Source organism: Natrix helvetica (genome assembly GCF_964273705.1).
Source record: "Natrix helvetica genome assembly, chromosome: 1".
Classification (NCBI taxonomy): Eukaryota; Metazoa; Chordata; class Lepidosauria; order Squamata; family Natricidae; genus Natrix; species Natrix helvetica.
Window position 1 is genome coordinate 73,877,955 of NC_138548.1, and position 11,904 is coordinate 73,889,858.

The window sequence follows — 11,904 nt, forward strand, 5'->3', positions numbered from 1 at the left end:
ATATATTCTGGATATCTTGCCAAGATTTGCACTGTACACTAAAATGCAACTGGCTAGCTCTGAGGTCAATGTACCTTGTAATCAGATACAATAACATTAATAAGCATCCTTTGATTTAGAGATCATTAAAACAAAATGACAGACAATCCATTTAGTGATCAATTTTTTAATACGAAATTGAGAATCATGACAACTATATGTGAAATTGTTCTACACCCAACAAAGTAATAAAATTTCCTTTTTTCCAAGTTAACAGAGAAGCATTAGAAACTGAAAAGCATGGAAAAAAATACCAGTGCTCAATTACATCTGTTCTTCTAACTTTCCTTAGGTGTTTTTAATGCAGAACCTATAAATCAGTAGCAAATTTGAAAATACAAAGAAATAACTTTATAAGAGATACCATTATCGCAACAAAGTAGCATTCTATTTGCCTTCAAGTATGCCTATTCCATATATTCCATACAAGTTGATTTTTATTCTTTATGAATATTTGCTTTAAAGCCAAAAATTGATTTGAGACAAGTATATTTTAAACTGAGTCAAATGCACAGCCATTCATTTCACTCCGTTCTCCCAATCCCCCCCCCCCAAATCTAAGTGCAAATACAGAAGTATTTTACAGGAAATTACATCTCTACTTTCATCCCAAACAATGTATAGTAGTAGAACTTGGTATTACTTTGTCAGAAATGAAAATGACAACTGTTTTAAGTTTTGATCTTCTGTACCAGAAATCCCTAACTTTTTGTAAGCCAAAGGCCCACTTCATTAGATGTATGGAATGTAATTCTAAATTGGGACATTTGCAGTCCTGGGAAGAAGAAGAAAATGTTACTGTATAGCAAAGGCAGGGGAGAATATAATGCAAGAAACATTGGCATTATACTATATGAAAACATATATGCAAGTTATTAATTTACTGCTGCCAAAATATTTATGAAACCCACAATAAGGTAAAGGTTCCCCTCACACATATGTGCTAGTCGTTCCCGACTCTAGGGGCTGAAGAGCCAGCGCTGTCCAAAGACGTCTCCGTGGTCATGTGGCCAGCATGACTAAACACAGAAGGCGGACGGAAAGCTGTTACCTTCCCACTGAAGGAAGTTATCACCCAGCCCTCTCCCAGAAAAATGAAATATCCTAGGAAATATTGAAAAGGCAGAATATTATATTTCCCTGGATGTGAAAAGGAAGAAACGTGTTTTAAATTGAGAATAACTCCCTGTAGCTTTCTGCCTCCACCCATTTTGTCAATGGGCCATTAAGAAGGCCTAGCCAGTCCCTTTACATAATAAAGAGTTCTCCCCTTCAGCTCCAGGGGGATGGGAATGAAGGCATGATAATATAAGCCTTTACTCAACTGACCACATGGCATCTGAGAACTCTGAGAATTCAACCAAATCTGGACTCAGCCTAGAGAGTTGCCCCTGCATGGGCCCATGTGAGTCTGACAACCAATCAGAATACATTTCTTACACAGGAACAGGAAACAGAGAGGTGGGACTGAACAGGTTATAAAAAGCCTAGCAAGCCCCTCCATCGGCCCTTCTCTTCTTCTCCACCAACACTGAAGCATGTGATCACCTTTTCTGTTCAGGACTCAGGCCATGTGGTCCTGTCCACCATTAAAACCATCTTTCCAAGCAGCCTCCATGTCTCCAGAATCTTTTTCCCCACTTGGAGCCGAATCCAGAAGGACATTTCTTTCATCACCACCAAAGGTGGTTCCTATTTTTCTACTTGCATTTTTACATGCTTTCGAATGCCATAACATGGTTTTTGTAATTTAGCATGTTGTGTTAATCCAAGTAGTATATTTTATAAATAATGCTTCATATTGCTTAGCCTGATGTATGTCAACCCAATTATAAGAGTTCAGATAAATCAAACCATAGTTAGCACAATAGTTAAGTCAAGTTTACAACCCAATAATTTAGCACTGATAAGCTATTTAGCAACTGCAATTTTTGAATGTCACTATGGTTACTTTATATATTTTGTATTTCATCTTGTATTTTGTTCTTTTTTCTTTGATTAAATAAGCCTCTTTACCAACACCAAGCATTTCTCACCCTGGAATTGGATTCTGATCCACAAAAGAGTGTCTCTTTTTAAAGATGCCTTAAAACATACAGCTATTTTCCTGTTTGAGAAGCCAAAAAGTACAGGATAATGCCCTTTAAAACGGGTTCCCCCAAAGCAAAAGGCATACCTGCCTCAGAAACAAAGACCCTTCTACTTGTATCCTTATGAGTTATATTGATATTGTTTCCTGATTGCTTATTTGTACCCTATGACTATCATTAAGTGTTGCATCTTATGATTCTTGACGAATGTATCTTGTCTTTTTATGTACAGAGAGCATATGCATCAAAGACAAATTCCTTGTGTGTCCAATCACACTTGGCCAATAAAGTATTCTATTCTATTCTTCTCTATCGGTTTCATTGTTCATTTGTGTCAGTCTTTAGGGGAGAGGTGCGCACATTAAGATTACACCAACGGGAGATGCGACGGCAAAAAGTTTAGGAACACCCCCCCCCAACCCCCGCTTTAAAAGAAAGGACGAGAACTTAACTCCGATCTAAGTTAAGGGAGAAACGGAGTCAAGATCCTTATGAATGGGCCTCGGATCTTGGCCTGGAGCCAAAGGAAATGTATCCTTTTCAGCTCCACGACGTGGGAACCAGCCTTTCCACAGACAAAGCTCCTCCACCGGCTGCAGGGCTCCCCCATGAGATCGGATCCAGCCAAAGGGCTTCCGCTTTTAACGCTGTTAAAAAGGATTTCGGTTAAGACCAGGGAGGCAATTTCGGTCCAAGCTTCGCTTTCCCTCCCGGCACAGCCCGATCTGGAGTCAAAGCTCCAGCAACTCCGACGTTAAACTCCAGGCTCTCCGATCCCTATCAAGAGCCGGGAAGGGAATCGCTACTCCGGATTTACAAAGGGGTGCAAAGGGAGGCCACGGCCGCTGGAAGGAAGGAAGGAAGTTTTGATGGACCGAAGCTATTATTCTGCTCCTTTGTAGTAAGGGGGCGGGTAGGGAGAGACCGAAGGGAAAGAGCCCCGAGGGACACACGACCTTCCTCCCGCGAAAGCTGCGGCTTACCTTTCACCGCCTCAGCGCCCAACTTCTCTCTCTTTCGGGCCGAACCACGGCAAAAAAAAAAACCTCCTCTCCCTTTTCGCCCGACGCTTCCGGCCCAGGCCTCGCCCCGCCTCCTCTGGACTCCCGTAGGCGGGGCCGTCTCCCGCTCCTTGTTTTCTTTGGCAAATCGCGCTTGTCCGTCAAAGGAACCGCCTCGCCCCTTCGGCGGCGGACTTATAGCCGGCTGCACCCGAGGAAGAAAAGGAGTTAGCGCGCATGCGTCGGAGGAGTTGCATCGGCTTTGGCTGTTGGAAAGGCGTCAGGCGTGTCGAGGAACGCGGAGGTTAATTTTTATTTGACTGAGTCGAGGTCGTTGAACCTTATTTGGTTGAGAAAATGTGAGGTTTTGTTATTGTGTTGTGTTTTTTTTTGCCAAGGAATGGCTTTTTCTATTTCCCCAGGGAATTAAAGTATTGGATGGATATGCACCCCAGGGTAAACTTTAATGCGATTTGTTTTGTGTACTGTATGCCCTTGTATTTGACGTTTGCATACGGTAGCTTGGTGCAGAAATCTAATAATTTTTTTATTTATGGATATTTGTCGAGGGTGATCATTGACCGGTTGCTTCACGCTTGTATTGAGGTTCAAGCTATTTTAAGATGGCTTAGCAGCTGAAGAAATGCTAGCCACCAAGCGTGCCATCATTTGAGAAGAAATGAATACATGCTCTACTTAACTGAGAGGTGGGTTTAGATCTGAATCGCCATTTGCTAGTTTGTATGGTTGCTTTAGTGTAGGGTGTAAAACCATGCAGTTGATTCAGACTGTAGTAACAGCACCTCCTCCCTCTCAGGAATTACACTTAATAGTTTTGTTTTAATAGTTTTAATCCAGGTTTTGTAATAAACTCCGTTCTGAAACCATGACATCTCAGACAAGTTTTGTTATAGTTAAAACATTAGACAAATATCGTTTGGAGGAAATGAAGGAAATAGTAACGAATCACTTAAATCTAATTTAGGACATTACTTTGCCAGGCTGTCAATGGCTGGGTTTGCATGTTGCCCTAAATAAACAGTCAGTTTGGTTTAAATAATAAAAGGCCAGATTCCTGCTCAGTCTGCAATTGTTATTTATACACATGCCATTTTCACATATTGCATTAAATCAAAAACAAGTATGCCATGAGTAAATTTCTATTTACAAAATCCCATGATAGCCAAGCATGCCATGAATAAATTTCTATTTACAAAATCCCATGATGGCCAGTAGTTTTATGCATAATTCACTCTGAGTGTTGCAGTTTTAGTCACCACAAAAACACTTCAGATAATACCAGTTTTGAATGTAATATATTGGCACCATAACTGTCCAGGAATATGCTTTTAATCTTCAATAGTCTCAAAACTACAGTTTTAATTGTATTCCCTGTGCAGCAGATTTTTGGCAGCAGTCAAAAAAGCTAATACAATCCTTGGCTGTATAAACAGGTGCAGAATCAAAATCATGTGAAGTATTAATGTCACTTTATAAAGCCTTGGTAAGGCCACACCTGGAATACTGTACCCAGTTTTGGTCACCACATTACAAAAAAGATGTTGAGACTGGAAAAAGTGCAAAGAAGAGCAATTAAGATGATTAAAGGCCTGGAGACTAAAACATATGAAAAACAGTTGCCAGATTTGAGTTTGGCTACTTTAGAAAAAAAGGAGTGGGGAGACGATGATAGCAGTATTCCAGTATTTGAGAGGCTGCCACAAAGAGGAGGGGGTATATTTATTTTCCATAGCACCTGAGGGCAGGACAAAAAACAATGGATGGAGACTAACCAAGGAGAGAAGCAACCTGGAATGAAGGAAAAACTTCCTAACAATGAAGACAATTAACCACTATAAGCAAATGCCTCCTCAGAAGTTTGTTTATACGATATATTTAATTTGCCATAAATTGAATCTTATCAGGAGTGAGGTTGATGAACCATTTAGAATCAACTGTAATCCTGTAGAATTATAACTTGCACTGTCTGAGCTTCGGTTTTTACCCTATTATTTAAAAAAGTGTAGTGTGCCTTTAATGAAACAGTGAGTCAACATTCAGTCCTTGTTGGATTCTTTTTAAAGCTTTAGATATAGTAATGGAACAATTTAGCTGTGTGATTTCAAATGTTTCTTACATTTGTAGATCAATTCTGCACATCAGATTAGAGGCATTTTAATCTAGTTGTTTATAGATCTGCTTAAATTCAATGATAGTTCAGATTGTACCATATTTCAATTGAATTAAATTTTGTTATCATGTTCCATATCCTACAATTGTTTTGGGTTTCATTCATGAACTGGTACTTTGACTTCCTGTAGCAGTTGCACAAGCCAAAATTCCTTTTTCTCTCAATGATTGCAAGTTGTCTGGGTCTTGAACCTGCAAAGCAGCATATCATTTTTCTCCCCATCATGCTTCATAGATAGAGTGAAGTACTTCTGTTGGTAAGGTTTTTTTAAATGAAAACATTTCTTGTCAATGCCAAATAATGTCCTGTTGTTTTGTTGTCTACGAAACATTGTTCTGATAGCTTTACATGGATGGAAATGCACTTTTGAAAAATCATGTTTACTTCTTGTTATTCTCTGAAGCATAAGTTATCTTGTTGTGCAGTATTTTCCTTCTGGTTGCATCATGAACATTGGTGTCAGATAATGCAAGTATGGCCTGTGTCAAAATTATGACTTTCAATATTGGGAAGAATAACAAGGGCATTCCATCTTCTCCACTGTAACACTAACTGATTTACTGTGGATCGCTGGAGGCCAAAACATTTCACAACTGTTCTATAACTCTTTCCAGACCTCAACTTTTTCTGAGATCCAGAAAATTCTCATTTGGGCATGATCCACTTCCATAAAGGTTGTATCGTGAACAAAAGACTCTGATGGTGGCAGGATACGTAGTTTAAAACAAATTCTGGAGGACAAACACCCCCCCCCCCCAACCTGAACTATGCTGCCATCTCATTGATTCCAACATTTAACTCAACACACAATCTTAAGAAAGCTCATATTCTGAGGCAGGGGCATCATGTGACAGTGGGACATTTCCCTTTGCATGATGCATCTGACCTGCAAGTTTGACAGCCCTGTCCTAAGGCTTCATGAGGATTTTTCCCAACAAAGATGTTGATTCAATAAAGACCCGCTATTTAGCCAACGTTTATTACAGATTTAGATAAAACTTTGATCAGATTGCATGTGATACTGCAAAAATGTGTTCTAAAGATTAATTCTAAAGAATTCACAAACCTTCTCGAATACCAGTATGTAAGTACATGTCTGAATTTGAGTTTAGCAGCTAACTAGGGGTCAGGGCCAGTTATCTTAGATAAGAAAACTCCATGAAATAACAGAGGGATAAGTTAGTGAGGAAAGGTAAAAAAAAAAAAAACCTTTTCCAGATGACACTACTTTTGGAGTGCTCCCATGACTGCGTCCAGTAGTTTATTAGATATAGATTTTTAAAATATTACAACTAATCTTAATAGGATCAGTTTGTAGCTTAATCACGATCCAATAAAATGTTGGGGTTTGACAAATGGGCAAAATCTGAGATTAGGCTATACTGCAATATGAGCACATCAACTAATCACTTATATTCCCTTCCTCCCATAATTGAAATAGAAGTATCAATATTATCTTAAAACCTGAGTAATCAAAATCCAGATCATATATATACATTTTTAATTTTGGAAATATTTACACAATGAAACTTTTATAGGATCCCACAAGTTTTCAGAAGCAAGAATTCAGTAACATGGGATCAGTTATACCTTCTGAGTAAGTGATCTGTATTTCTTCAGGTAAAGAGATATCAGAAGAGTGATTTTTTTTTAAGACAAATTGTTGCTTCCTGGAAAGTGTTTGTCCTGCAATCAAGAAGCCTATGGCATACAGTCTTTTTTTACTTGTGAGATTTTTTAAAATGCAGTTTACAGTACATTGTTATTTATACCACATCAGCATATGTATAAAAACCCATAGAGTAAGATGGCAGGAAATGGTGCCCTCTACAAATCTGACAGACATTTTACAGTACAAAAAAGAATGAAGTCACAGCTGACTTGATGGCTTAGGTAAGAGAGTTTTTTCATCTTTGAACACGTTACGAACTAACATTGTAAATTCTTCTGCTCAAATTACACCTTTATAGCATTGTTTCCACAAATATCCCAAACTGGCCTATTTCCAGTTTTAATAATAAAAATTAAGATGTCATGTTTCTATTAGAAGGGCTAAAAGTAATTATAACTGTGTGGTATTTGTCCTAATTAAAACAATGACAAGAAGAAAACTTAGTATGAGACGTTGTGATATAGTTAAAATGAAAGTCCTGAGTTTATGCAAGTCCACCATTTGTTTTTTCTACAGGACAGGCCATCTAAAATATTACAAAGCCCAACAAGTGAACAAGTTCACATCCTTGCAGGTGAAAATTGTCTTCCAGCAAAATGATTCCCCATCCATTTTTGGAATTTTAAAGTTTATTCTATTTTAAAAATGGAGGGAAAGACTGGTGCATTTACATAAAGTTCAATTATTTCCATATGTAGTAAGTGAAGATGTTTTCTAAAACATGAGTGTCTTCAATATTTACAAGAAGCCGTCTAGAAGATGAAGGTCATAGACTGTATACAGCAACTGCGGTTTATAAATCATACCTGTTACTTTTATCTGGTGCGTGAAAACCACCAATGTAGGATTTGGAGAATTACAATCAAGGAAGCAGAGAAATGGAACAAAGATAGCCTCAATGAAACAGAGGATGAAAAAAATTCACATTTTCTACATTTAAAAAATACAGGTCTCACAAATGTCTCTGAACACAGAGAAACTTCAAAGTTCTTCGGTGATGTGAAACAAAAATTGAAATGGAACCATAAAAGAAGTCTTTATTTTACCAGACCGATCTTTTTGGCTTCTGTTTCATATATTAATAACCTCCACATTTTGACTATAAAAACTTCTGCTTCTTCATCTAGCACCTGTAGGAGAAAGAGAAAATTTCCAATTTAGGGCACAATCATTACAATTATTATTCCACATTCATTTTGTAAAAGCAGCAATGTTGTTTTCTGATAAAGTGTTACAAGTTTACACTGGTAAATTCTTGCTTTTACTCACCATAGCAACATCATCCAAGATGCTTTGTGGTGAACTATGAGCCATAACCTGAAAGAGATACATAGAAATTGTCTTAGCATTTTAAACAGTTTGAAAAATGAAAGCACAGGAGACTTGGAAATGTTATCAGTATAACAGATAAACTCAAGGTAACAAATTATCTTAAATCTTTTTCAAGTCTCACTTTTGATTTCAAATAAAATGTTTTTTTTCCTGATGCACTCTAGCAAATATGGCACTTATAAGTCTCCACACTGAATATGACGGACCAAATGCTAATTATTAAATGTACTTTTTAACAGGCATGTAATGTTTATTAAGAAGGCATTATAGTACATCGGACAGATGTTAAAAGTAGACACCATGTCATAAGCAATCTCAGTAGGAGCATATCATAGTTCTCAAAACACATGATCAATATAAAAGTGCTACACAGGTCCATCAACAGATTTCTGTTCTAAAGCCACCAATTTAAACACCAAAAGATGACTGACTGATTTTTCCCAGTAAGTTTTCTTTCAATAAAATTATAACAGAATAGTAGAGATGTGAAAAATGGAGTACCCAACATTAAGTCAACCATTATACGGTAGTTCTTAAGAGCTTGTGAATCCATTTGAATTTTCAAAATTTCTGAATAAATATGACCTAAAATGTGATCAGTTATCCAAACAGATTCTAAAATTAGAAAATCCAGTTAAATGAATAAATCAAGAACATTATTTGGTTTATTTATTGAAGAAATTGATTCAAAGCTATCAATCTGGACGTGGCAAATGTATACAAATCTTTAGGATTATCAGGATGATAAATTCATTTGAAGAGGTACTTAAGAGTCAAATATTTCAATAAATTAGTATATTTATATAAAAAAAGTATAAATATAGGAGGTCCTGCCTTATTTGAAAAAGGGAAGTCTGAGTATTAGCTACAAAAGTCTGATCTTCACAACATAGGTATGTGGAAATGTGCCATGGTTTAAGCAAAGGAGATTTCTGAGGATCTCTGAAGAACATATGTTGATATTCAGTAGGCTGGAAAAGGTTATGAAACTCTTTCTAAAACATTTGGATTCCACCAATCCGCTGCAGGCAAATCATGTAAAAATGGATGCAAAATGGCTGTTCTCAGTTAATCTGTGCCTGAACTAAAGCATGCCTGTTTTGGGTTGATCAAAATGGAGCTCTGCAGGCAGAAGCAGAAGAGGAAAGAGGGACAAAACCAAGAGCAATTGTGATGGCAGGAGTGGGAAGAGAGGAAAGGGCAAGACTGGTACTGATCACGGCCTCCCTTTAGCAGCTTCCAGGATAGTCTGTTTGACTGGCCAGCTTACCTAGCACAGGGCGTGTTTCAGAATGTATTATCCAATGTTGGCTGCACTATACATCTGAAAGCTGACATTTGAATGAAATCTCCAAATACTTATCAGTAATAATACTTAAAATAATGCAAATACCATAACAAATGGTAAAAAAATAGCTTAACAAACAAACAAATTATCCAGAAGAGTTGTGAGCTTCCTTTTACTGAAGGTGGTCAGATAGATGCTGGACAGCCTATTGTGGATACTTTAAATTAGTTCCTGCATTGAGTAAAGGATGGACTCTGTGATCTGAAAACCTACATGTTTGCATTTATTGTTTGCCAAAAAATTGGATCTTGGTAGCAATTGAAAAGTTCACTGCAAAAATATAAGAGAGATAGAAAAAGGAAACGAGTTCTGTAAATACAGGAAAGTATGTCTTCTGCAGTGCACAAAAGATATTAGTATTCAAACATGTAAATGCTCAGTCTAGTTGTTTTAGATTTGTCGTTTTGAGTGCTCCAAAGGCTTCAGCGACCTTCAGGCTTCCCTGAAGCCTCCAGAGCGCTCAAAACGACGCTCCGAGCAAACCGGAAGTCACTTCCGGTTTGCTCGGAGCATTGTTTTGAGCGCTTGAAGCCTCCTAAAGGTCGCTGAAACCTCCGGGGGGGGGGGCAGGGTGTTTTCGCCCTCCCCAGGCTCCTATAAGGTCTCTGCAAAAAAAAATGGGGGGAGCGCCTGTAATGCATGCATGCGCACTGGTGTGTGTGTCACGCATTGCATTATGGGTGCGGCACGCCCACGCACAACCCCCCTGCGCTCCCCCCACTTATGGCACGAGAACCAAAAAAGGTTCGCCATCGCTGGACTAGAGTGACGAGATAACGAGAGTTGTCATCCAATATATTTGGAAGGCATCAGATTGTGAGTGGCTGTTCTTGAGTAGGATTTCAGCATTATTTTAAGTATTATTACTGATAAATATTTGGAGATTTCATTCAAATGTCAGCTTTCAGATGTATAGTGCAGCCAACATTGGATAATACATTCTGAAACACGCCCTGTGCTAGGTAAGCTGGCCAGTCAAACAGACTATCCTGGAAGCTGCTAAAGGGGGGCTGTGATCAGTACCAGTCTTGTCCTATCCTCTCTTCCCACTCCTGCCATCACAATTGCTCTTGGTTTTGTCCCTCTTTCCTCTTCTGCTTCTGCCTGCAGAGCTCCATTTTGATCAACCCAAAACAGGCATGCTTTAGTTCAGGCACAGATTAACTGAGAACAGCCATTCTGTACACAGAAGGTTCATATGCAGAAACAAACGACTTTACGTGTATAGAAAAGTAAGCTTACCTTTGAGCAAACAAAATCAACTAATGTAGCTTCTTCTTCACCAATATATTCTATTATTTTCTTGTTGATCCATGGTCTAATTCGCCTTTCCATTAATGTCTGGAATAAACATGGGGTTTTTAAAAATATATTTTTCTGTACCACTGAGTTACTTTATCCTTTTTTGAGAGTCATACATACACTTGTAGACTTTTAAATGGAATAAGATGTTCAAACAGGAATGCAATCTTTAAACTAAAATGTATTCTCTCCCCCCAAAGGTGTCTGCCCTCTGAAATGGCCCCTCAGAGATCTGAACTACTCTCACTCTGGCAATATCCAGGAAACTACTTAAAACCTAATCATTCTCCCAGGCTTGAGAAAGATGGAGGATGGAGCCCCTGTTGGATGGATGGATCTTTGTTTGTTTATGTCTATCTTCAGGCCACTTAGTATTTTTCTCTTTTTATACTGTTCTACTTTTAAATTTTATTTATTAAATGTATTATATGCCACCAAGAAATGAGTCAGTGACTCACATAGATTCACACAAATATCAAGTCATTAGGGGGTATCCAACTGTTGACCGTGCTTCCCCATTTGTATGTTGTGGAACCCTGATTTACTGCATCTTGGTGCAACGGATCAAGATTCGTTAAGATTATATTTACTATGGTTCATATCATTTCTAGGTAACATCATGTGCACTGAAGATATTACCTAGTTTGGGTAATGAAACGTCTGCAAGAAAACAGATCAGCTAAGAGAGGACCCCTCATTTTATACACTACTCAGGAAACAGAGTATGGCTTTCCTTTGGTGACATCAGATGTTTGAGAGATACTATCCCAAATGAGAGAAGACAAACTGTTGTAATGAGCTCTTTGAATATTATATTAATAGGGAGGGGATGCTGGTCAAAATACTCACTGAATCCACAATAGACCAGTCAAGAGGATAAGCAAATAGCTCTGGTTTGGCTGTAGGAATTTTCTCAATCAAACTCTTAA

At 38.1% G+C, this 11,904-nt stretch overlaps 2 protein-coding genes across 2 annotated transcripts in view; both read right to left on the reverse strand.

Annotated features, from left to right (window-relative positions):
• Positions 1 to 3,261, reverse strand: part of PSEN1 (presenilin 1) — a 40,546-nt gene extending 37,285 nt beyond the window's left edge. Inside the window, exon 1 of the mRNA XM_081966793.1 lies at positions 3,113 to 3,261. The gene's annotated coding sequence lies outside the window, so the exon portion shown is untranslated. The remainder of the gene's footprint in view (positions 1 to 3,112) is intronic.
• A 4,191-nt stretch (positions 3,262 to 7,452) lies between these two features.
• LOC309399209 (RNA-binding protein 25-like) lies at positions 7,453 to 11,898 on the reverse strand. Its single transcript, XM_081966819.1, has 4 exons — positions 11,825 to 11,898; positions 10,916 to 11,014; positions 8,263 to 8,310; positions 7,453 to 8,123 (listed from the first exon to the last, which is right to left on the reverse strand). Exons 2-4 carry the CDS (start codon positions 11,006 to 11,008, stop codon positions 8,031 to 8,033), a joined length of 234 nt encoding a protein of 77 aa, XP_081822945.1. The 5' UTR covers positions 11,009 to 11,014; positions 11,825 to 11,898; the 3' UTR covers positions 7,453 to 8,030.
• Positions 11,899 to 11,904: the final 6 nt, after the last annotated feature.

Excerpts from the sequence above, each read along its gene's own strand:
- LOC309399209 (XM_081966819.1), bottom strand. The coding sequence starts at position 11,008 with ATGGAAAGGCGAATTAGACCATGGATCAACAAGAAAATAATAGAATAT. Across the intron at positions 8,311-10,915 it reads TTGATTTTGTTTGCTCAAAG|GTTATGGCTCATAGTTCACC; the intron begins GTAAGCTTACTT and ends TATCTCTTTCAG. Across the intron at positions 8,124-8,262 it reads TCTTGGATGATGTTGCTATG|GTGCTAGATGAAGAAGCAGA; the intron begins GTGAGTAAAAGC and ends TTTCTCCTACAG.